Source organism: Gallus gallus, chromosome 1 (genome assembly GCF_016699485.2).
Source record: "Gallus gallus isolate bGalGal1 chromosome 1, bGalGal1.mat.broiler.GRCg7b, whole genome shotgun sequence".
In the NCBI taxonomy this organism is placed as follows: domain Eukaryota; kingdom Metazoa; phylum Chordata; class Aves; order Galliformes; family Phasianidae; genus Gallus; species Gallus gallus.
Window position 1 is genome coordinate 182,718,212 of NC_052532.1, and position 24,081 is coordinate 182,742,292.

Below are 24,081 nucleotides of genomic sequence, written 5' to 3' on the forward strand. Positions count from 1 at the left end.
CACTGCAGAGGAACCACGTGCTTCTCCGCTGTGAAAGCGAGAGTCCGCGAGAGGGAGAGCGGCTGGTGTCCTGCCAGGAGCTGCACCTTTCTTCCTCTGAGCCCAGAGTCCTGTGGGGAATGCCGCTCCTCCCCTGCCCTCCGAGAACCAACATGCCCACAAAAAGCAGTCCGCAGAACCAGCACGTTAGCTCTTTAACTCCCACTGCTTTACATGATGTCATGATGCGGAACAGCGACAACCAAAAGCACAAAACCACCACCAAAAGCACAAAACCACCACCAAAATTAAAACCAACAATTTAACCCAAAAAAGCTGCATTGTGTCTACTCTCTAAAGCGGGAGCTGAATACTCCGGGTACACTTAGTTAGAGCATTGAGGATGAAGAAGGAGGAAGTGTATATGCCCTGCATAAGGAGCAGGGCAGATATCTTTATACAAGCACAGCACTTCCAGGAGGACTGGTCAGTGAAGATCCAACCACAGGCTTACGGTTAACGCTGGCTCCTGGCATATGTATTAAGCTTGATTGCCACATTAGGCTTATTTTGCACAACCATGGCTACGCTACACCCAGCCTGTCCTAGCTCATACTGAGCCACCTGGGTTGCCTCCGCACCCAGCTCTTGGATGGTGCTCACACCCAGCATGACTGCAGTGACTGCAAGGGGTCCTCTGCTGACCCCTTATGCTGACCACATGCTGACCATGTGCTAGATGCATACACACACAAACGCTGTCATTACAGCTCTGCTCTCACCAAAACCAATGAAAGTTGACTTGAATTACTTCAGCGGAGGCTGGGCTCAGTTTTTTGTCAGAGAAAAATTGAAGGAGCTAACACCAAGCAGATACAATGAACTTGCTAACGTACCTACTTCTGGCAGTAATTCTAAAGTACTGCCCATACAATACCACTTACAGCCAGACAGTCCGGCCCGGCCCCGTGACTAAAGTGGCGCAAGGGAATAAAGAAGAGTCCAATATAAATAAAATAATACAAAAAATATAGCATAGCTCCAGAAGAATGAAAGCAATTCAGGGAAATTCTAAGACCACGGCATCGTAGAGTCAAAGAATGACTTCGGTTGGAGGGACCTTAAAGATCATCTAGTTCCAATCCCCCTGCTGTGGGCAAGGTTGCTGCCCACTAGATCAGGCTGCCCAGGATCCAATCCAACCTGGTCTTGAATGTCTCCAGAGATGAGGCATTCCACAGCCTCTCTGGGCAACCTGTGCCAGTGCCTCACCACTCTCTGAGTAATACTATTCTTCCTAACATCTACTCTAAATCTCCCCTCTCTTAGTTTAAAGCCTTGTCCTATCACTATCTACCTGTGTAAAAGGAAGGTACCCCTCCTACTTGAGGATCCCTTCAAGTACTGGAAGGCCACAATGAGGTCTCCGTGGAGCCTTCTCTTCTCCAACCTAAATATGCCCAACTTCCTCAACTTTTCCTCATACGAGAGGTGCTTCAGTCCTTCGATCATTTCTGTGGCCCTCCTCTGGACCTAGTCCAACAGCTCCACACCCTTCCTGTACTGTGGGCCCCAGGCCCGCACACAGTACTCCAGATAGGATCTCATGAGGACAGAGTAGAGAGGAACAATCACCTCCCTCTCTCTGCTGGCCACTCCTCTTCTGATGCAGCCCAGCATACCGTTCACCTTCCGGGCTGCAAGCGTGCACTGCTGGCTCATGACCAAGGCTGCTCTCCATGGCTTCTTCTCTCAGTCTGTGCACATACCTCGGATTGCCTCGACCCAAGTGCAGCACCTTGCACTTGGCCTGGTTAAACCCCGTAGGCTTCTTGTGTATCCATTTTTTGAGCCTGTTCAGGTCCCTCCAGGTGGCGTCCTTCCCTTCCATTGCGTCAACTGCGCCACTCAGCTTGCTGCCTACAGCAAACTTGCTAAGGGTACGCACAGTCCCCTGTCTATGTCGACAAAGATGTTGAAGAGCACTGGTCCCACAGCAGACCTCTGGGGGATCACCACTCATCCCTGGCCTCCACCTGGACATAGAGCCATTGTCAGCCACCCTCTGGCTACAGCCATCCAACCAATTCTTTCTCCACCTAACAGTCCAGCCTTCAAACCCATAGCTCTCCAATGTAGAGTTAATGATGTGGTGTGGGAGCATTTCAGAGGTCCTGCACAAGCCTATGTAGACAACATCAGCTGCCCTCCCTTGGTCCACATATTTCATTGCTTCCACGAAATTAATTTAATACCAACCTTTTAGCCCTGCTTAAGCAGGGGGTTGGACTAGATGACCTCTAGCTGTCTCTTCTAACTTCAGTCACTCTGTGGTTCTGTGAACCTGTCTCTTTGACTTGTTTTCTCTTTGGTTTGTTATTCTTACGGTTTTAAAAGAAGGGGAAGGAAGCTACTTGACTAATCACAGAATCATAGAATCGCTAAGGTTGGAAAAGCCCCACAGGATCACCCAGACCAACCATTCGCCCATCACCAATGCTTCTCGCTAAACCATGTCCCTCAACACAACATCCAAACGCTCTTTGAACACCTCCAGTGTCGGTGACTCCACCACCTCTCTGGGCAGCCCTTTCAGAGAAGTAGTATTTCCTAACGTCCAGCCTGAATTTTCCCTGGCGCAGCTTGAAGCCGTTCCCTCTAGTCCTATCATTAGTCACAGCGAGAGAAGAGGCCGACTCCCAGCTCACTACAACCTCCCTTCAGGTAGTTATAGAGAGCAATGATGTTTCCCCTGAGCCTCCTCTTCCCCAGATTGAACAATCCCAGCTCCTTCAGCCGCTCCTCATAAGGCCTGTGCTCCAGACCCCTCACCAGCTTTGTTGCCCTTCTCTGGACACGCTCCAGGGCCTCGATGTCTTTCTTACAGCGAGGGGCCCAAAACTGGACACAGCACCCGAGGTGCGGCCTCACCAGTGCTGAGTACAGGGGGACAATTACTTCCCTGTTCCTTCTGGCAACACTGTTTCAGTTGCAAGCCAGGATGCCATTGGCCTTCTTGGACACCTGGGCACACTGCTGGCTCATGTTCAGCCAAGCATCAATCAGTGCCCCCAGGCCCATTTCCTCTACAGTCTTTGTCACTGCTTAATCTTTGCTTAATTTCCACAGGGTTTTTTTTTTTTTCTTTTTTTTTCTGTCTTTTTTTTCATTTGCTGCACTTTACACTTCATAGAATCATTGAATCATCGAATCATAGAATGGCCTGGGTTGAAAAGGACCACAGTGATCATCGAGTTTCAACCCCCCTGCTATGGGCAGGGTCACCAACCACCGGACCAGGCTGCCCAGAGCCACATCCAGCCTGGCCTTGAACGCCTCCAGGGATGGGGCATCCACAACCTCCTTGGGCAACCTGTTCCAGTGCGTCACCACCCTCTGGGTGAAAAACTTCCTCCTAATATCTAACCCAAACCTCCCCTGTCCCAGTTTAAAACCTTTCTCCCTTGTCCTGTCACTATCCACCCTCGTAAACAGATGTTGCACTTCCTGTTTATAGGCTCTCTTCAAGTACTGGAAGGCCACAGTGAGGTCTGCCCGGAGCCTTCTCTTCTCCAAGAGAAACCAGCCCAGTTCCCTCAACCTTTCCTCACAGGAGAGGTGCGCCAGCCCTCTCATCATCTTAGTGGCCCTCCCCTGGACCCGTTCCAGGAGCTCTGCGTCTTTCTTGTACTGGGGGCCCCAGGCCTGGACGCAGTACTGCAGATGGGGCCTCACAAGAGCTGAATAGAGGGGGACAATCACCTCCCTCTCCCTACTGGCCACCCCTTTCTTAATGTAGCCCAGAACACAGTTGGCCTTCCGGGCTGCAAGCGCACACTGCTGGCTCATGTCCAGCTTCTCGGCTACCAGGACCCTCAAGTCCTTCTCCACAGGGCTGCTCTCAAGGGGTTCTTTGCCCAGTCCGTATAAACACCTGGGATTACCCTGGCCCAAGAGCAACACCCTGCACTTGTCCTTGTTGAACCTCACTAGATTCACACGGGCCCACTTCTCCAGCCTGTCCAGGTCCCTCTGGATGGCTTCCCTTCCCTCCAACGTATCGACTGCACCGCTCAGCTTGCTGTCACCCACAAATTTGCTGAGGGTGCACTCGATGCCATCGAGTTCATTTATTATGCGCCGTTTATTTAAAAAAAAATGTATTAAAGAGTGAATTACTATAGTAACTGTATTTTTATTTAAGAGACTGTTGGCTATCTTGCTCCACTGTGCAGATACAGAAGCAGTGCCAAACAGTGATACAGCTGTTGCAGTAAAATGAAAGGTCACTCTGCAGGTGATCTCCAGACATACCTTCAAAACTGAGCCACTCTGTATATCCGATGAATATATTCTTAGTTTATAATAATGCCTTTCTTGTGGCAATATTAATGCTTGGTAGGAAACTAACCACATACACCGTCAAGCCTTACACAGCCAAACTCTTTCAGTCAGTTTCCTATCACTCATCTCTGTATCAATGCTGTATCCTTCTGTTTGTTATTTTCATTTGTTTACTAGCAGACAAAATGTGTTTGATTGTTATGAATTACTGAATTTAAAATGAGATGAAAAGAGTGTCCAATGTGAATAAAATAGAAAAAATAGCATAGCTCCATAAATATCGAAGATCTAAAAATAGAAATAAAAAATTTTATCTCGGTAAGAAATCAATAAAAAGAAAATAAAAAAAAATATGATAGCACCAGACGATGTAAAGCAATTCAAGGAAATTCTAAGATCATTACATCACAGAGTAATAGAATATTGTTGCCGGCAGGTCGAGGGAGGCAAACCTTCCTGCCCGCTCCATGGCCAGCAGCAGGCACCTCACTGCACTGCCTGCAACAGCCGCCATCTTGCTTGGGTGCCGAGGGCCCACGCCCTCACCCCTCTGTGTGGTAGTGACTACCTCACAGAGCGTGTCGCAAAGCGGCCATTGTGACATAAGCAGCCAGGAGCAGGTTAGGCCAGGCCAAGCTCAGACCGTGGGTCAGTGCGACCTGGTGAGGTGAGGAGAGAGGGCAGGGAGCCAGGGGCTGCCTGGGGCTGCTCAGTGAGGAGGGGTCCCCACGCCCTGGGGGCCTGAGCTGCTAACTCAACTCTCGTCCTGCTTCTCCCTCAGAGTCGGCAGAGGAGAGTGTGCAGGAGAAAGCCCAGCGCTGACTGGGCAGGGACTCCAAGCGCTCAGCGTCGACGTGTACCATGTCCAAAAGGAAGGAGAAGACCTCCCACTCGGAGGAGCAAGGTGAGAGCAAAGTATCCCTGCGTGCAGCTCCCTGCCGGGCAGAGGGGTACTGCGGGGTCTGCCTGTGTCTGAGAGGGGAGGCGGGGGCAGGCAGGGGCTCCCCAGACACTGCTGGGCATGGCCCCTCTGCTCCTCAGCCAGCTTGGCCTGCGCGTGCCTGCCGTGACTGTTGGGCCTACCGTGGCCCTTGTCCCCCTCGCATCTTCCAGCCCTGCCCCTCATCCAGCATGGCAGGCACAGTGCAGGCCCCAGGCAACAGTCCTCGGGGACACTCGGTACTCACTGCTGCTTCTATCGGCTCTCTCCTCTTCAGTATGCATGCTGTGTCGCCGAGCAGACGTTCACCCGGACATCTGCGGGCCCACCCTCAGCGAGAGCGGGCTTTGCGTCCACAAGTTTTGCTTGGTGAGTTCCCTCAGAGCTCCTTCCGCCTTCCAGACACGGATGCTCCCTCTTTTCCTTCCTGTGCTCATGAGATCCTGCTCTGTTCTCTTCTCCTCCCCAGTTTTTTGCCAACGGCCTGTATGAACACACTGCCCTCCAGAGGGCAGTTCTCAAGTTCCCCCTTGATGCCATCAGATGCACAATCGAGGAGGCAGAGCAGAAGGTGAGGCTCTGAAGGAATGGGGATGTTTGTGCCGTCACGAGCCAAGCCTGGACCCTGGGGAAGCAATCGCAGTCTGTCCACCTAGCACCAGGACAAAGTTCTGCTCTAGCAGATTAAACTTGTCCGCCAGGCGGCTCTGCAGGGCATGACCCAGCAGTGCCTGCATTCTGTGCCCTGCCTAGAGGCACGGCGTTGGGCTCAGAGGCCCCGAGCCTGGTGCTAATGGGGGCTGCTGTGCTCTTTCCAGCACTGCTTCGTTTGTGGAGAGAAGGGGGCCTCCATCTGCTGCGCAGAGACAGGCTGTGAGCGTAGCTTTCATCTGCCCTGTGCCACGGATGGCGAATGCGTCACGCACTTCTTTGGGAGGCACAGGTAAGGGCTGTCAGCAGCAGCCAAGCAAGGGAGGAACGTGCAGGGCTGCTTCCCAGAGCCAAAGCATGGAGCAAAGTCCTTAGTGTTCCTCTGCCCACCTCTCCGCACTTCTCAGCTTACCCATCCTTTCCACCTTCCCCCAGGTCCTTCTGCTGTGAGCACCGCCCTCAGCAGATAGTGGAGGCAGATCCAGAGCCTGACACAGCCTGCATCATCTGCCTGGAGCCCGTGGGGGACAAAAAGTCCTACCACACCATGGTGTGCCCAGTGTGCATACAGGCCTGGTTCCACCGGAGCTGCATCCAGGTAGGAGCCCTCCCCTTGCTCTGCAGTCACCGCAGGTGCTCAGCGGCACCAGGCCCCGCTCACACTCTGGCTGCTTGTGTGTTACTGCCGCAGGGACAGGCCATGAGCGCTGGCATTCTGCGCTTCCAATGTCCCGTCTGCAGAGACAGGATGCAGTTCCGGACGCAAATGCACATCCTCGGGATCCAAATCCCAGCCAGGTTGGTGCCTTCCTTCCGCCCAGCTCTCTAGACACTGAGGCGCAAGTGCCGTGCCTGCCCAGGGATTGCCCCCAGCAGGCCCAGCTGACCCTTTGCTGTCCCAGGAGCGTTGGCCTCAGCTTCATGGAGAAGCTGGGGATGGGCTTGCGGCGGAAGAGCAGGGATGCCCTAGATCTGCCCTACGCCTGGGGCACTGAGGACTCATCACTTTCCCTCTCTTCTCTGGCAGAAGACCAACATGGGAGGACAAGGAGTCCTATGAAAAGCTGTACGAGATGCACGGGCTCTGTGATGTCAGCGAGTGCCTGTACACAGAAGGCAGGGAGCAAGCAGAGGAAGAGGGGTGAGTTACCTCAGCAGCCCCGCGTGGGATCTCAGCCTCACCACAGGCTGGGGGAGCAAGGACTGGGCTCAAGTGCTGCACTACCCGGCACTCCCTGGCTTGACTCTGTTTGTCCTCACAGCTTCAGCCTCTTTTTTTTTTTTTCTTTTTTTTTCTTTCTTTCCCCAGGCCCTGGGAGCTGCTCGTTTGCACCTCTTGTGCTGTGCAAGGCACCCACCGGCACTGCTCCTCCTTGAGCGAGAGCATAACAAGCTGGGAGTGTGACATCTGTGCTGGCGTGGGCACAGGTAAGAGGCAAACAGCTGTGTACTGCTGGCTTGGGGCCAGGCAAGGCCTGGCAGCGGGTCCTCCGAGCGGCTTTGCCAGAGTTCCTCTGCCCCTGGACGGATGGGAACCTCGCCCACCATGGGGCTGCCGGGTCATCCGGCTGACCTTCCTGCCTCTCCTTACAGCCTCCAGTGACGAGCCGCAGCTTGCTGGTCCCAGCACTGCCAGCCAGGAGGCAGAGGGGCCATCTCCTAGCTCCCCAGAACCTGGCAACCACAGATCCGACTCCACTAGCAAGGCAGCATCGGAGTCACCCTGTGGTTCTCAGCTGCCTAAGCGCAGCAGCCTGTCCAGCCAGCCCAGGACAGGACAGAGCAAGAGCCGCGGACATACATCTAAGCAGCACCAAGGACACCAAGGGAGCAGCCCTACACCAGCTCCAGGTGCTGAGAGCAGCCCCCGCGGATCCACCAGCAAGCGAGAAGTGGGGTCCTCCAGAAATTGCCCAGCGGCTGAACGCAGAAGGCAATCCGGGCAGCAGGACACAGGCCGGACAAGAAGCCGCTCTCCGCTGAAGGATCGTGCCTCCAATTCCCCGAGCCAGCTCAGAAGAAATCCTGGCAGCAGACGTAGTGCAGCCTCAGCTACTGTGAGCGGCAGACGTACTGCGGCCTCAGCTACTGCCAGCGGCAGACGTACTCCAGCCCCAGGTGCTGAGAGCAGCACGCACACCTCTGGCAGCCGGAGGGCATCCAGGAATTCCCCAGGGGCTGGAAGCATAAGATGCCACAAAGAGCAAGGCACAAGCCGGAGACAGAGCCAATCCTCTCTACAAGGTCCGGCATCAAATTCCTCGAGCCAGCCCCGAGGACGCCGTGGCAGCAGGCTTAGTGCTGAGAGCGGCTCCCAGAGCTCTGGCAGACAGGTGACATCCAGGTCCTCCAGGGATTCCGCGCTGCCTGAACACAGAAGGCATTCCCAGAACCAGGAACGAAGCCGTTCCCCGCGGGATCGTCGGGCTTCCAATTCCCCAAGACAGTCTGGAGGAAGCCAGAGCCGCAGTCCCAGGCAGCGGCGGCCATCTCAGGCACGACGCCACTCCCAGAACCAGCCCTGAAGACACCGCAGGAGCAGCCATGTACCACAGCCACGTGACGGCTCCTGTCCCCAGCAGCCAACCCAATAGACTTGTCACGGACTTCTCTCTAGATCCGCGTCCGTGACAGGGGGCAGCAGGCCTGGGAAAAAAGACAAAAAATACAGAGAGACAGAGGGAAGAAAGAAAAGTGTTAACGGATTACGGGCCGGTCCGGCGCAGCCCCGTGACTGAAGAGGCAACGGACTCGTGGGATAATACAATGCAACACAATACAATTGGAATGGAGACCCACACAGCAAACAGAATGAGGGAGAGAATGTCCAAAACTGAGGCCTTACTCTGTGGACTGCAGAGGAACCACGTGCTTCTCCGCTGTGAAAGCGAGAGTCCGCGAGAGGGAGAGCGGCTGGTGTCCTGCCAGGAGCTGCACCTTTCTTCCTCTGAGCCCAGAGTCCTGTGGGGAATGCCGCTCCTCCCCTGCCCTCCGAGAACCAACATGCCCACAAAAAGCAGTCCGCAGAACCAGCACGTTAGCTCTTTAACTCCCACTGCTTTACATGATGTCATGATGCGGAACAGCGACAACCAAAAGCACAAAACCACCACCAAAAGCACAAAACCACCACCAAAATTAAAACCAACAATTTAACCCAAAAAAGCTGCATTGTGTCTACTCTCTAAAGCGGGAGCTGAATACTCCGGGTACACTTAGTTAGAGCATTGAGGATGAAGAAGGAGGAAGTGTATATGCCCTGCATAAGGAGCAGGGCAGATATCTTTATACAAGCACAGCACTTCCAGGAGGACTGGTCAGTGAAGATCCAACCACAGGCTTACGGTTAACGCTGGCTCCTGGCATATGTATTAAGCTTGATTGCCACATTAGGCTTATTTTGCACAACCATGGCTACGCTACACCCAGCCTGTCCTAGCTCATACTGAGCCACCTGGGTTGCCTCCGCACCCAGCTCTTGGATGGTGTTCACACCCAGCATGACTGCAGTGACTGCAAGGGGTCCTCTGCTGACCCCTTATGCTGACCACATGCTGACCATGTGCTAGATGCATACACACACAAACGCTGTCATTACAGCTCTGCTCTCACCAAAACCAATGAAAGTTGACTTGAATTACTTCAGCGGAGGCTGGGCTCAGTTTTTTGTCAGAGAAAAATTGAAGGAGCTAACACCAAGCAGATACAATGAACTTGCTAACGTACCTACTTCTGGCAGTAATTCTAAAGTACTGCCCATACAATACCACTTACAGCCAGACAGTCCGGCCCGGCCCCGTGACTAAAGTGGCGCAAGGGAATAAAGAAGAGTCCAATATAAATAAAATAATACAAAAAATATAGCATAGCTCCAGAAGAATGAAAGCAATTCAGGGAAATTCTAAGACCACGGCATCGTAGAGTCAAAGAATGACTTCGGTTGGAGGGACCTTAAAGATCATCTAGTTCCAATCCCCCTGCTGTGGGCAAGGTTGCTGCCCACTAGATCAGGCTGCCCAGGATCCAATCCAACCTGGTCTTGAATGTCTCCAGAGATGAGGCATTCCACAGCCTCTCTGGGCAACCTGTGCCAGTGCCTCACCACTCTCTGAGTAATACTATTCTTCCTAACATCTACTCTAAATCTCCCCTCTCTTAGTTTAAAGCCTTGTCCTATCACTATCTACCTGTGTAAAAGGAAGGTACCCCTCCTACTTGAGGATCCCTTCAAGTACTGGAAGGCCACAATGAGGTCTCCGTGGAGCCTTCTCTTCTCCAACCTAAATATGCCCAACTTCCTCAACTTTTCCTCATACGAGAGGTGCTTCAGTCCTTCGATCATTTCTGTGGCCCTCCTCTGGACCTAGTCCAACAGCTCCACACCCTTCCTGTACTGTGGGCCCCAGGCCCGCACACAGTACTCCAGATAGGATCTCATGAGGACAGAGTAGAGAGGAACAATCACCTCCCTCTCTCTGCTGGCCACTCCTCTTCTGATGCAGCCCAGCATACCGTTCACCTTCCGGGCTGCAAGCGTGCACTGCTGGCTCATGACCAAGGCTGCTCTCCATGGCTTCTTCTCTCAGTCTGTGCACATACCTCGGATTGCCTCGACCCAAGTGCAGCACCTTGCACTTGGCCTGGTTAAACCCCGTAGGCTTCTTGTGTATCCATTTTTTGAGCCTGTTCAGGTCCCTCCAGGTAGCGTCCTTCCCTTCCATTGCGTCAACTGCACCACTCAGCTTGCTGCCTACAGCAAACTTGCTAAGGGTACGCACAGTCCCCTGTCTATGTCGACAAAGATGTTGAAGAGCACTGGTCCCACAGCAGACCTCTGGGGGATCACCACTCATCCCTGGCCTCCACCTGGACATAGAGCCACTGTCAGCCACCCTCTGGCTACAGCCATCCAACCAATTCTTTCTCCACCTAACAGTCCAGCCTTCAAACCCATAGCTCTCCAATGTAGAGTTAATGATGTGGTGTGGGAGCATTTCAGAGGTCCTGCACAAGCCTATGTAGACAACATCAGCTGCCCTCCCTTGGTCCACATATTTCATTGCTTCCACGAAATTAATTTAATACCAACCTTTTAGCCCTGCTTAAGCAGGGGGTTGGACTAGATGACCTCTAGCTGTCTCTTCTAACTTCAGTCACTCTGTGGTTCTGTGAACCTGTCTCTTTGACTTGTTTTCTCTTTGGTTTGTTATTCTTACGGTTTTAAAAGAAGGGGAAGGAAGCTACTTGACTAATCACAGAATCATAGAATCGCTAAGGTTGGAAAAGCCCCACAGGATCACCCAGACCAACCATTCGCCCATCACCAATGCTTCTCGCTAAACCATGTCCCTCAACACAACATCCAAACGCTCTTTGAACACCTCCAGTGTCGGTGACTCCACCACCTCTCTGGGCAGCCCTTTCAGAGAAGTAGTATTTCCTAACGTCCAGCCTGAATTTTCCCTGGCGCAGCTTGAAGCCGTTCCCTCTAGTCCTATCACTAGTCACAGCGAGAGAAGAGGCCGACTCCCAGCTCACTACAACCTCCCTTCAGGTAGTTATAGAGAGCAATGATGTTTCCCCTGAGCCTCCTCTTCCCCAGATTGAACAATCCCAGCTCCTTCAGCCGCTCCTCATAAGGCCTGTGCTCCAGACCCCTCACCAGCTTTGTTGCCCTTCTCTGGACACGCTCCAGGGCCTCGATGTCTTTCTTACAGCGAGGGGCCCAAAACTGGACACAGCACCCGAGGTGCGGCCTCACCAGTGCTGAGTACAGGGGGACAATTACTTCCCTGTTCCTTCTGGCAACACTGTTTCAGTTGCAAGCCAGGATGCCATTGGCCTTCTTGGACACCTGGGCACACTGCTGGCTCATGTTCAGCCAAGCATCAATCAGTGCCCCCAGGCCCATTTCCTCTACAGTCTTTGTCACTGCTTAATCTTTGCTTAATTTCCACAGGGTTTTTTTTTTTTTCTTTTTTTTTCTGTCTTTTTTTTCATTTGCTGCACTTTACACTTCATAGAATCATTGAATCATCGAATCATAGAATGGCCTGGGTTGAAAAGGACCACAGTGATCATCGAGTTTCAACCCCCCTGCTATGGGCAGGGTCACCAACCACCGGACCAGGCTGCCCAGAGCCACATCCAGCCTGGCCTTGAACGCCTCCAGGGATGGGGCATCCACAACCTCCTTGGGCAACCTGTTCCAGTGCGTCACCACCCTCTGGGTGAAAAACTTCCTCCTAATATCTAACCCAAACCTCCCCTGTCCCAGTTTAAAACCTTTCTCCCTTGTCCTGTCACTATCCACCCTCGTAAACAGATGTTGCACTTCCTGTTTATAGGCTCTCTTCAAGTACTGGAAGGCCACAGTGAGGTCTGCCCGGAGCCTTCTCTTCTCCAAGAGAAACCAGCCCAGTTCCCTCAACCTTTCCTCACAGGAGAGGTGCGCCAGCCCTCTCATCATCTTAGTGGCCCTCCCCTGGACCCGTTCCAGGAGCTCTGCGTCTTTCTTGTACTGGGGGCCCCAGGCCTGGACGCAGTACTGCAGATGGGGCCTCACAAGAGCTGAATAGAGGGGGACAATCACCTCCCTCTCCCTACTGGCCACCCCTTTCTTAATGTAGCCCAGAACACAGTTGGCCTTCCGGGCTGCAAGCGCACACTGCTGGCTCATGTCCAGCTTCTCGGCTACCAGGACCCTCAAGTCCTTCTCCACAGGGCTGCTCTCAAGGGGTTCTTTGCCCAGTCCGTATAAACACCTGGGATTACCCTGGCCCAAGAGCAACACCCTGCACTTGTCCTTGTTGAACCTCACTAGATTCACACGGGCCCACTTCTCCAGCCTGTCCAGGTCCCTCTGGATGGCTTCCCTTCCCTCCAACGTATCGACTGCACCGCTCAGCTTGCTGTCACCCACAGATTTGCTGAGGGTGCACTCGATGCCATCGAGTTTATTTATTATGCGCCGTTTATTTAAAAAAAAATGTATTAAAGAGTGAATTACTATAGTAACTGTATTTTTATTTAAGAGACTGTTGGCTATCTTGCTCCACTGTGCAGATACAGAAGCAGTGCCAAACAGTGATACAGCTGTTGCAGTAAAATGAAAGGTCACTCTGCAGGTGATCTCCAGACATACCTTCAAAACTGAGCCACTCTGTATATCCGATGAATATATTCTTAGTTTATAATAATGCCTTTCTTGTGGCAATATTAATGCTTGGTAGGAAACTAACCACATACACCGTCAAACCTTACACAGCCAAACTCTTTCAGTCAGTTTCCTATCACTCATCTCTGTATCAATGCTGTATCCTTCTGTTTGTTATTTTCATTTGTTTACTAGCAGACAAAATGTGTTTGATTGTTATGAATTACTGAATTTAAAATGAGATGAAAAGAGTGTCCAATGTGAATAAAATAGAAAAAATAGCATAGCTCCATAAATATCGAAGATCTAAAAATAGAAATAAAAAATTTTATCTCGGTAAGAAATCAATAAAAAGAAAATAAAAAAAAAATATGATAGCACCAGACGATGTAAAGCAATTCAAGGAAATTCTAAGATCGTTACATCACAGAGTAATAGAATATTGTTGCCGGCAGGTCGAAGGAGGCAAACCTTCCTGCCCGCTCCATGGCCAGCAGCAGGCACCTCACTGCACTGCCTGCAACAGCCGCCATCTTGCTTGGGTGCCGAGGGCCCACGCCCTCACCCCTCTGTGTGGTAGTGACTACCTCACAGAGCGTGTCGCAAAGCGGCCATTGTGACATAAGCAGCCAGGAGCAGGTTAGGCCAGGCCAAGCTCAGACCGTGGGTCAGTGCGACCTGGTGAGGTGAGGAGAGAGGGCAGGGAGCCAGGGGCTGCCTGGGGCTGCTCAGTGAGGAGGGGTCCCCACGCCCTGGGGGCCTGAGCTGCTAACTCAACTCTCGTCCTGCTTCTCCCTCAGAGTCGGCAGAGGAGAGTGTGCAGGAGAAAGCCCAGCGCTGACTGGGCAGGGACTCCAAGCGCTCAGCGTCGACGTGTACCATGTCCAAAAGGAAGGAGAAGACCTCCCACTCGGAGGAGCAAGGTGAGAGCAAAGTATCCCTGCGTGCAGCTCCCTGCCGGGCAGAGGGGTACTGCGGGGTCTGCCTGTGTCTGAGAGGGGAGGCGGGGGCAGGCAGGGGCTCCCCAGACACTGCTGGGCATGGCCCCTCTGCTCCTCAGCCAGCTTGGCCTGCGCGTGCCTGCCGTGACTGTTGGGCCTACCGTGGCCCTTGTCCCCCTCGCATCTTCCAGCCCTGCCCCTCATCCAGCATGGCAGGCACAGTGCAGGCCCCAGGCAACAGTCCTCGGGGACACTCGGTACTCACTGCTGCTTCTATCGGCTCTCTCCTCTTCAGTATGCATGCTGTGTCGCCGAGCAGACGTTCACCCGGACATCTGCGGGCCCACCCTCAGCGAGAGCGGGCTTTGCGTCCACAAGTTTTGCTTGGTGAGTTCCCTCAGAGCTCCTTCCGCCTTCCAGACACGGATGCTCCCTCTTTTCCTTCCTGTGCTCATGAGATCCTGCTCTGTTCTCTTCTCCTCTCCAGTTTTTTGCCAACGGCCTGTATGAACACACTGCCCTCCAGAGGGCAGTTCTCAAGTTCCCCCTTGATGCCATCAGATGCACAATCGAGGAGGCAGAGCAGAAGGTGAGGATCTGAAGGAATGGGGATGTTTGTGCCGTCACGAGCCAAGCCTGGACCCTGGGGAAGCAATCGCAGTCTGTCCACCTAGCACCAGGACAAAGTTCTGCTCTAGCAGATTAAACTTGTCCGCCAGGCGGCTCTGCAGGGCATGACCCAGCAGTGCCTGCATTCTGTGCCCTGCCTAGAGGCACGGCGTTGGGCTCAGAGGCCCCGAGCCTGGTGCTAATGGGGGCTGCTGTGCTCTTTCCAGCACTGCTTCGTTTGTGGAGAGAAGGGGGCCTCCATCTGCTGCGCAGAGACAGGCTGTGAGCGTAGCTTTCATCTGCCCTGTGCCACGGATGGCGAATGCGTCACGCACTTCTTTGGGAGGCACAGGTAAGGGCTGTCAGCAGCAGCCAAGCAAGGGAGGAACGTGCAGGGCTGCTTCCCAGAGCCAAAGCATGGAGCAAAGTCCTTAGTGTTCCTCTGCCCACCTCTCCGCACTTCTCAGCTTACCCATCCTTTCCACCTTCCCCCAGGTCCTTCTGCTGTGAGCACCGCCCTCAGCAGATAGTGGAGGCAGATCCAGAGCCTGACACAGCCTGCATCATCTGCCTGGAGCCCGTGGGGGACAAAAAGTCCTACCACACCATGGTGTGCCCAGTGTGCATACAGGCCTGGTTCCACCGGAGCTGCATCCAGGTAGGAGCCCTCCCCTTGCTCTGCAGTCACCGCAGGTGCTCAGCGGCACCAGGCCCCGCTCACACTCTGGCTGCTTGTGTGTTACTGCCGCAGGGACAGGCCATGAGCGCTGGCATTCTGCGCTTCCAATGTCCCGTCTGCAGAGACAGGATGCAGTTCCGGACGCAAATGCACATCCTCGGGATCCAAATCCCAGCCAGGTTGGTGCCTTCCTTCCGCCCAGCTCTCTAGACACTGAGGCGCAAGTGCCGTGCCTGCCCAGGGATTGCCCCCAGCAGGCCCAGCTGACCCTTTGCTGTCCCAGGAGCGTTGGCCTCAGCTTCATGGAGAAGCTGGGGATGGGCTTGCGGCGGAAGAGCAGGGATGCCCTAGATCTGCCCTACGCCTGGGGCACTGAGGACTCATCACTTTCCCTCTCTTCTCTGGCAGAAGACCAACATGGGAGGACAAGGAGTCCTATGAAAAGCTGTACGAGATGCACGGGCTCTGTGATGTCAGCGAGTGCCTGTACACAGAAGGCAGGGAGCAAGCAGAGGAAGAGGGGTGAGTTACCTCAGCAGCCCCGCGTGGGATCTCAGCCTCACCACAGGCTGGGGGAGCAAGGACTGGGCTCAAGTGCTGCACTACCCGGCACTCCCTGGCTTGACTCTGTTTGTCCTCACAGCTTCAGCCTCTTTTTTTTTTTTTTCTTTTTTTTCTTTCTTTTTTTTTTTTTTTTCCCCAGGCCCTGGGAGCTGCTCGTTTGCACCTCTTGTGCTGTGCAAGGCACCCACCGGCACTGCTCCTCCTTGAGCGAGAGCATAACAAGCTGGGAGTGTGACATCTGTGCTGGCGTGGGCACAGGTAAGAGGCAAACAGCCGTGTACTGCTGGCTTGGGGCCAGGCAAGGCCTGGCAGCGGGTCCTCAGAGCGGCTTTGCCAGAGTTCCTCTGCCCCTGGACGGATGGGAACCTCGCCCACCATGGGGCTGCCGGGTCATCCGGCTGACCTTCCTGCCTCTCCTTACAGCCTCCAGTGACGAGCCGCAGCTTGCTGGTCCCAGCACTGCCAGCCAGGAGGCAGAGGGGCCATCTCCTAGCTCCCCAGAACCTGGCAACCACAGATCCGACTCCACCAGCAAGGCAGCATCGGAGTCACCCTGTGGTTCTCAGCTGCCTAAGCGCAGCAGCCTGTCCAGCCAGCCCAGGACAGGACAGAGCAAGAGCCGCGGACATACATCTAAGCAGCACCAAGGACACCAAGGGAGCAGCCCTACACCAGCTCCAGGTGCTGAGAGCAGCCCCCGCGGATCCACCAGCAAGCGGGAAGTGGGGTCCTCCAGAAATTGCCCAGCGGCTGAACGCAGAAGGCAATCTGGGCAGCAGGGCACAGGCCGGACAAGAAGCCGCTCTCCGCTGAAGGATCGTGCCTCCAATTCCCCGAGCCAGCTCAGAAGAAATCCTGGCAGCAGACGTAGTGCAGCCTCAGCTACTGTGAGCGGCAGACGTACTGCGGCCTCAGCTACTGCCAGCGGCAGACGTACTCCAGCCCCAGGTGCTGAGAGCAGCACGCACACCTCTGGCAGCCGGAGGGCATCCAGGAATTCCCCAGGGGCTGGAAGCATAAGATGCCACAAAGAGCAAGGCACAAGCCGGAGACAGAGCCAATCCTCCCTCCAAGGTCCGGCATCAAATTCCTCGAGCCAGCCCCGAGGACGCCGTGGCAGCAGGCTTAGTGCTGAGAGCGGCTCCCAGAGCTCTGGCAGACAGGTGACATCCAGGTCCTCCAGGGATTCCGCGCTGCCTGAACACAGAAGGCATTCCCAGAACCAGGAACGAAGCCGTTCCCCGCGGGATCGTCGGGCTTCCAATTCCCCAAGACAGTCTGGAGGAAGCCAGAGCCGCAGTCCCAGGCAGCGGCGGCCATCTCAGGCACGACGCCACTCCCAGAACCAGCCCTGAAGACACCGCAGGAGCAGCCATGTACCACAGCCACGTGACGGCTCCTGTCCCCAGCAGCCAACCCAATAGACTTGTCACGGACTTCTCTCTAGATCCGCGTCCGTGACAGGGGGCAGCAGGCCTGGGAAAAAAGACAAAAAATACAGAGAGACAGAGGGAAGAAAGAAAAGTGTTAACGGATTACGGGCCGGTCCGGCGCAGCCCCGTGACTAAAGAGGCAACGGACTCGTGGGATAATACAATGCAACACAATACAATTGGAATGGAGACCCACACAGCAAACAGAATGAGGGAGAGAATGTCCAAAACTGAGGCCTTACTCTGTGCACTGCAGAGGAACCACGTGCTTCTCCGCTGTGAAAGCGAGAGTCCGCGAGAGGGAGAGCGGCTGGTGTCCTGCCAGGAGCTGCACCTTTCTTCCTCTGAGCCCAGAGTCCTGTGGGGAATGCCGCTCCTCCCCTGCCCTCCGAGAACCAACATGCCCACAAAAAGCAGTCCGCAGAACCAGCACGTTAGCTCTTTAACTCCCACTGCTTTACATGATGTCATGATGCGGAACAGCGACAACCAAAAGCACAAAACCACCACCAAAAGCACAAAACCACCACCAAAATTAAAACCAACAATTTAACCCAAAAAAGCTGCATTGTGTCTACTCTCTAAAGCGGGAGCTGAATACTCCGGGTACACTTAGTTAGAGCATTGAGGATGAAGAAGGAGGAAGTGTATATGCCCTGCATAAGGAGCAGGGCAGATATCTTTATACAAGCACAGCACTTCCAGGAGGACTGGTCAGTGAAGATCCAACCACAGGCTTACGGTTAACGCTGGCTCCTGGCATATGTATTAAGCTTGATTGCCACATTAGGCTTATTTTGCACAACCATGGCTACGCTACACCCAGCCTGTCCTAGCTCATCCTGAGCCACCTGGGTTGCCTCCGCACCCAGCTCTTGGATGGTGTTCACACCCAGCATGACTGCAGTGACTGCAAGGGGTCCTCTGCTGACCCCTTATGCTGACCACATGCTGACCATGTGCTAGATGCATACACACACAAACGCTGTCATTACAGCTCTGCTCTCACCAAAACCAATGAAAGTTGACTTGAATTACTTCAGCGGAGGCTGGGCTCAGTTTTTTGTCAGAGAAAAATTGAAGGAGCTAACACCAAGCAGATACAATGAACTTGCTAACGTACCTACTTCTGGCAGTAATTCTAAAGTACTGCCCATACAATACCACTTACAGCCAGACAGTCCGGCCCGGCCCCGTGACTAAAGTGGCGCAAGGGAATAAAGAAGAGTCCAATATAAATAAAATAATACAAAAAATATAGCATAGCTCCAGAAGAATGAAAGCAATTCAGGGAAATTCTAAGACCACGGCATCGTAGAGTCAAAGAATGACTTCGGTTGGAGGGACCTTAAAGATCATCTAGTTCCAATCCCCCTGCTGTGGGCAAGGTTGCTGCCCACTAGATCAGGCTGCCCAGGATCCAATCCAACCTGGTCTTGAATGTCTCCAGAGATGAGGCATTCCACAGCCTCTCTGGGCAACCTGTGCCAGTGCCTCACCACTCTCTGAGTAATACTATTCTTCCTAACATCTACTCTAAATCTCCTCTCTCTTAGTTTAAAGCCTTGTCCTGTCACTATCTACCTGTGTAAAAGGAAGGTACCCCTCCTACTTGAAGATCCCTTCAAGTACTGGAAGGCCACAATGAGGTCTCCGTGGAGCCTTCTCTTCTCCAACCTAAATATGCCCAACTTCCTCAACTTTTCCTCATACGAGAGGTGCTTCAGTCCTTCGATCATTTCTGTGGCCCTCCTCTGGACCCAGTCCAACAGCTCCACAGCCTTCCTGTACTGTGGGCCCCAGGCCCGCACACAGTACTCCAGATAGGATCTCATGAGGACAGAGTAGAGAGGGACAATCACCTCCCTCTCTCTGCTGGCCACTCCTCTTCTGATGCAGCCCAGCATACCGTTCACCTTCCGGGCTGCAAGCACACACTGCTGGCTCATGTCCAGCTTCTCGGCTACCAGGACCCTCAAGTCCTTCTCCACAGGGCTGCTCTCAAGGGGTTCTTTGCCCAGTCCGTATAAACACCTGGGATTACCCTGGCCCAAGAGCAACACCCTGCACTTGTCCTTGTTGAACCTCACTAGATTCACACGGGCCCACTTCTCCAGCCTGTCCAGGTCCCTCTGGATGGCTTCCCTTCCCTCCAACGTATCGACTGCACCGCTCAGCTTGCTGTCACCCACAGATTTGCTGAGGGTGCACTCGATGCCATCGAGTTTATTTATTATGCGCCGTTTATTTAAAAAAAAATGTATTAAAGAGTGAATTACTATAGTAACTGTATTTTTATTTAAGAGACTGTTGGCTATCTTGCTCCACTGTGCAGATACAGAAGCAGTGCCAAACAGTGATACAGCTGTTGCAGTAAAATGAAAGGTCACTCTGCAGGTGATCTCCAGACATACCTTCAAAACTGAGCCACTCTGTATATCCGATGAATATATTCTTAGTTTATAATAATGCCTTTCTTGTGGCAATATTAATGCTTGGTAGGAAACTAACCACATACACCGTCAAACCTTACACAGCCAAACTCTTTCAGTCAGTTTCCTATCACTCATCTCTGTATCAATGCTGTATCCTTCTGTTTGTTATTTTCATTTGTTTACTAGCAGACAAAATGTGTTTGATTGTTATGAATTACTGAATTTAAAATGAGATGAAAAGAGTGTCCAATGTGAATAAAATAGAAAAAATAGCATAGCTCCATAAATATCGAAGATCTAAAAATAGAAATAAAAAATTTTATCTCGGTAAGAAATCAATAAAAAGAAAATAAAAAAAAAATATGATAGCACCAGACGATGTAAAGCAATTCAAGGAAATTCTAAGATCGTTACATCACAGAGTAATAGAATATTGTTGCCGGCAGGTCGAAGGAGGCAAACCTTCCTGCCCGCTCCATGGCCAGCAGCAGGCACCTCACTGCACTGCCTGCAACAGCCGCCATCTTGCTTGGGTGCCGAGGGCCCACGCCCTCACCCCTCTGTGTGGTAGTGACTACCTCACAGAGCGTGTCGCAAAGCGGCCATTGTGACATAAGCAGCCAGGAGCAGGTTAGGCCAGGCCAAGCTCAGACCGTGGGTCAGTGCGACCTGGTGAGGTGAGGAGAGAGGGCAGGGAGCCAGGGGCTGCCTGGGGCTGCTCAGTGAGGAGGGGTCCCCACGCCCTGGGGGCCTGAGCTGCTAACTCAACTCTCGTCCTGCTTCTCCCTCAGAGTCGGCAGAGGAGAGTGTGCAGGAGAAAGCCCAGCGCTGACTGGGCAGGGACTCCAAGCGCTCAGCGTCGACGTGTACCATGTCCAAAAGGAAGGAGAAGACCTCCCACTCGGAGGAGCAAGGTGAGAGCAAAGTATCCCTGCGTGCAGCTCCCTGCCGGGCAGAGGGGTACTGCGGGGTCTGCCTGTGTCTGAGAGGGGAGGCGGGGGCAGGCAGGGGCTCCCCAGACACTGCTGAGCATGGCCCCTCTGCTCCTCAGCCAGCTTGGCCTGCGCGTGCCTGCCGTGACTGTTGGGCCTACCGTGGCCCTTGTCCCCCTCGCATCTTCCAGCCCTGCCCCTCATCCAGCATGGCAGGCACAGTGCAGGCCCCAGGCAACAGTCCTCGGGGACACTCGGTACTCACTGCTGCTTCTATCGGCTCTCTCCTCTTCAGTATGCATGCTGTGTCGCCGAGCAGACGTTCACCCGGACATCTGCGGGCCCACCCTCAGCGAGAGCGGGCTTTGCGTCCACAAGTTTTGCTTGGTGAGTTCCCTCAGAGCTCCTTCCGCCTTCCAGACACGGATGCTCCCTCTTTTCCTTCCTGTGCTCATGAGATCCTGCTCTGTTCTCTTCTCCTCTCCAGTTTTTTGCCAACGGCCTGTATGAACACACTGCCCTCCAGAGGGCAGTTCTCAAGTTCCCCCTTGATGCCATCAGATGCACAATCGAGGAGGCAGAGCAGAAGGTGAGGATCTGAAGGAATGGGGATGTTTGTGCCGTCACAAGCCAAGCCTGGACCCTGGGGAAGCAATCGCAGTCTGTCCACCTAGCACCAGGACAAAGTTCTGCTCTAGCAGATTAAACTTGTCCGCCAGGCGGCTCTGCAGGGCATGACCCAGCAGTGCCTGCATTCTGTGCCCTGCCTAGAGGCACGGCGTTGGGCTCAGAGGCCCCGAGCCTGGTGCTAATGGGGGCTGCTGTGCTCTTTCCAGCACTGCTTCGTTTGTGGAGAGAAGGGGGCCTCCATCTGCTGCGCAGAGACAGGCTGTGAGCGTAGCTTTCATCTGCCCTGTGCCACGGATGGCGAATGCGTCACGCACTTCTTTGGGAGGCACAGGTAAGGGCTGTCAGCAGCAGCCAAGCAAGGGAGGAACGTGCAGGGCTGCTTCCCAGAGCCAAAGCATGGAGCAAAGTCCTTAGTGTTCCTCTGCCCACCTCTCCGCACTTCTCAGCTTACCCATCCTTTCCACCTTCCCCCAGGTCCTTCTGCTGTGAGCACCGCCCTCAGCAGATAGTGGAGGCAGATCCAGAGCCTGACACAGCCTGCATCATCTGCCTGGAGCCCGTGGGGGACAAAAAGTCCTACCACACCATGGTGTGCCCAGTGTGCATACAGGCCTGGTTCCACCGGAGCTGCATCCAGGTAGGAGCCCTCCCCTTGCTCTGCAGTCACCGCAGGTGCTCAGCGGCACCAGGCCCTGCTCACACTCTGGCTGCTTGTGTGTTACTGCCGCAGGGACAGGCCATGAGCGCTGGCATTCTGCGCTTCCAATGTCCCGTCTGCAGAGATAGGATGCAGTTCCGGACGCAAATGCACATCCTCGGGATCCAAATCCCAGCCAGGTTGGTGCCTTCCTTCCGCCCAGCTCTCTAGACACTGAGGTGCGAGTGCCGTGCCTGCCCAGGGATTGCCCCCAGCAGGTCCAGCTGACCCTTTGCTGTCCCAGGAGCGTTGGCCTCAGCTTCATGGAGAAGCTGGGGATGGGCTTGCGGCGGAAGAGCAGGGATGCCCTAGATCTGCCCTACGCCTGGGGCACTGAGGACTCATCACTTTCCCTCTCTTCTCTGGCAGAAGACCAACATGGGAGGACAAGGAGTCCTATGAAAAGCTGTACGAGATGCACGGGCTCTGTGATGTCAGCGAGTGCCTGTACACAGAAGGCAGGGAGCAAGCAGAGGAAGAGGGGTGAGTTACCTCAGCAGCCCCGCGTGGGATCTCAGCCTCACCACAGGCTGGGGGAGCAAGGACTGGGCTCAAGTGCTGCACTACCCGGCACTCCCTGGCTTGACTCTGTTTGTCCTCACAGCTTCAGCCTCTTTTTTTTTTTTTTCTTTTTTTTCTTTCTTTTTTTTTTTTTTTTCCCCAGGCCCTGGGAGCTGCTCGTTTGCACCTCTTGTGCTGTGCAAGGCACCCACCGGCACTGCTCCTCCTTGAGCGAGAGCATAACAAGCTGGGAGTGTGACATCTGTGCTGGCGTGGGCACAGGTAAGAGGCAAACAGCCGTGTACTGCTGGCTTGGGGCCAGGCAAGGCCTGGCAGCGGGTCCTCAGAGCGGCTTTGCCAGAGTTCCTCTGCCCCTGGACGGATGGGAACCTCGCCCACCATGGGGCTGCCGGGTCATCCGGCTGACCTTCCTGCCTCTCCTTACAGCCTCCAGTGACGAGCCGCAGCTTGCTGGTCCCAGCACTGCCAGCCAGGAGGCAGAGGGGCCATCTCCTAGCTCCCCAGAACCTGGCAACCACAGATCCGACTCCACCAGCAAGGCAGCATCGGAGTCACCCTGTGGTTCTCAGCTGCCTAAGCGCAGCAGCCTGTCCAGCCAGCCCAGGACAGGACAGAGCAAGAGCCGCGGACATACATCTAAGCAGCACCAAGGACACCAAGGGAGCAGCCCTACACCAGCTCCAGGTGCTGAGAGCAGCCCCCGCGGATCCACCAGCAAGCGGGAAGTGGGGTCCTCCAGAAATTGCCCAGCGGCTGAACGCAGAAGGCAATCTGGGCAGCAGGGCACAGGCCGGACAAGAAGCCGCTCTCCGCTGAAGGATCGTGCCTCCAATTCCCCGAGCCAGCTCAGAAGAAATCCTGGCAGCAGACGTAGTGCAGCCTCAGCTACTGTGAGCGGCAGACGTACTGCGGCCTCAGCTACTGTCAGCGGCAGACGTACTCCAGCCCCAGGTGCTGAGAGCAGCACGCACACCTCTGGCAGCCGGAGGGCATCCAGGAATTCCCCAGGGGCTGGAAGCATAAGATGCCACAAAGAGCAAGGCACAAGCCGGAGACAGAGCCAATCCTCCCTCCAAGGTCCGGCATCAAATTCCTCGAGCCAGCCCCGAGGACGCCGTGGCAGCAGGCTTAGTGCTGAGAGCGGCTCCCAGAGCTCTGGCAGACAGGTGACATCCAGGTCCTCCAGGGATTCCGCGCTGCCTGAACACAGAAGGCATTCCCAGAACCAGGAACGAAGCCGTTCCCCGCGGGATCGTCGGGCTTCCAATTCCCCAAGACAGTCTGGAGGAAGCCAGAGCCGCAGTCCCAGGCAGCGGCGGCCATCTCAGGCACGACGCCACTCCCAGAACCAGCCCTGAAGACACCGCAGGAGCAGCCATGTACCACAGCCACGTGACGGCTCCTGTCCCCAGCAGCCAACCCAATAGACTTGTCACGGACTTCTCTCTAGATCCGCGTCCGTGACAGGGGGCAGCAGGCCTGGGAAAAAAGACAAAAAATACAGAGAGACAGAGGGAAGAAAGAAAAGTGTTAACGGATTACGGGCCGGTCCGGCGCAGCCCCGTGACT

The 24,081-nt window shown here is 54.3% G+C and overlaps 3 protein-coding genes across 8 annotated transcripts; all 3 read left to right on the plus strand.

Moving 5' to 3' along the window:
- Window positions 1-3,814: 3,814 nt before the first annotated feature.
- Window positions 3,815-8,650, plus strand: LOC121106508. 2 transcript variants are annotated; one of them, XM_046903344.1, is made up of 9 exons: window positions 3,815-4,990; window positions 5,105-5,227; window positions 5,541-5,632; window positions 5,733-5,834; window positions 6,082-6,206; window positions 6,350-6,712; window positions 6,942-7,055; window positions 7,224-7,342; window positions 7,508-8,650. In XM_046903344.1, the coding sequence occupies exons 2-9, from the start codon at window positions 5,185-5,187 to the stop codon at window positions 8,437-8,439; spliced, it is 1,890 nt and encodes a 629-aa protein (XP_046759300.1). In that variant the 5' UTR covers window positions 3,815-4,990; window positions 5,105-5,184; the 3' UTR covers window positions 8,440-8,650. The 2 variants fall into 2 exon arrangements, with proteins under 2 accessions (XP_046759300.1, XP_040506260.1); XM_040650326.1 differs by having other exon boundaries at window positions 3,815-5,632; window positions 6,350-6,512; window positions 6,606-6,712.
- A 3,929-nt stretch (window positions 8,651-12,579) lies between these two features.
- Window positions 12,580-17,218, plus strand: LOC121107254 (PHD finger protein 7-like). Of its 4 annotated transcripts, XM_046903295.1 has the most exons (8): window positions 12,580-13,756; window positions 13,871-13,993; window positions 14,307-14,398; window positions 14,499-14,600; window positions 14,848-14,972; window positions 15,116-15,478; window positions 15,708-15,821; window positions 16,003-17,218. In XM_046903295.1, exons 2-8 carry the CDS (start codon window positions 13,951-13,953, stop codon window positions 17,216-17,218), a joined length of 2,055 nt encoding a protein of 684 aa, XP_046759251.1. In that variant the 5' UTR covers window positions 12,580-13,756; window positions 13,871-13,950. The 4 variants fall into 4 exon arrangements, with proteins under 4 accessions (XP_046759251.1, XP_040506281.1, XP_040506274.1 ...); XM_040650347.1 differs by having other exon boundaries at window positions 12,580-14,398; window positions 16,003-16,121; window positions 16,287-17,218; XM_040650340.1 differs by having other exon boundaries at window positions 12,580-14,398; window positions 15,116-15,278; window positions 15,372-15,478.
- A 2,026-nt stretch (window positions 17,219-19,244) lies between these two features.
- Window positions 19,245-24,081, plus strand: LOC121107257 (PHD finger protein 7-like). Of its 2 annotated transcripts, XM_040650357.1 has the most exons (9): window positions 19,245-20,645; window positions 20,959-21,050; window positions 21,151-21,252; window positions 21,500-21,624; window positions 21,768-21,930; window positions 22,024-22,130; window positions 22,360-22,473; window positions 22,655-22,773; window positions 22,939-24,081. In XM_040650357.1, exons 1-9 carry the CDS (start codon window positions 20,603-20,605, stop codon window positions 23,868-23,870), a joined length of 1,797 nt encoding a protein of 598 aa, XP_040506291.1. In that variant the 5' UTR covers window positions 19,245-20,602; the 3' UTR covers window positions 23,871-24,081. The 2 variants fall into 2 exon arrangements, with proteins under 2 accessions (XP_040506291.1, XP_040506285.1); XM_040650351.1 differs by having other exon boundaries at window positions 22,655-24,081.

What these genes read in the sequence shown, in the direction of transcription:
- LOC121107254 (XM_040650340.1), top strand. Translation starts at nt 14,111, where the DNA reads ATGGCCCCTCTGCTCCTCAGCCAGCTTGGCCTGCGCGTGCCTGCCGTG. An exon ending in GCGTCCACAAGTTTTGCTTG is followed by an intron (nt 14,399 to 14,498) that starts GTGAGTTCCCTC and finishes TCTCCTCTCCAG; the next exon opens with TTTTTTGCCAACGGCCTGTA. An exon ending in CACTTCTTTGGGAGGCACAG is followed by an intron (nt 14,973 to 15,115) that starts GTAAGGGCTGTC and finishes ACCTTCCCCCAG; the next exon opens with GTCCTTCTGCTGTGAGCACC.
- LOC121107257 (XM_040650351.1), top strand. Translation starts at nt 20,603, where the DNA reads ATGTCCAAAAGGAAGGAGAAGACCTCCCACTCGGAGGAGCAAG. An exon ending in CACTTCTTTGGGAGGCACAG is followed by an intron (nt 21,625 to 21,767) that starts GTAAGGGCTGTC and finishes ACCTTCCCCCAG; the next exon opens with GTCCTTCTGCTGTGAGCACC. An exon ending in GAGCAAGCAGAGGAAGAGGG is followed by an intron (nt 22,474 to 22,654) that starts GTGAGTTACCTC and finishes TTTTTTCCCCAG; the next exon opens with GCCCTGGGAGCTGCTCGTTT.
- LOC121106508 (XM_040650326.1), top strand. Translation starts at nt 5,345, where the DNA reads ATGGCCCCTCTGCTCCTCAGCCAGCTTGGCCTGCGCGTGCCTGCCGTG. An exon ending in TCGAGGAGGCAGAGCAGAAG is followed by an intron (nt 5,835 to 6,081) that starts GTGAGGCTCTGA and finishes TGCTCTTTCCAG; the next exon opens with CACTGCTTCGTTTGTGGAGA. An exon ending in CTGTGCTGGCGTGGGCACAG is followed by an intron (nt 7,343 to 7,507) that starts GTAAGAGGCAAA and finishes CTCTCCTTACAG; the next exon opens with CCTCCAGTGACGAGCCGCAG.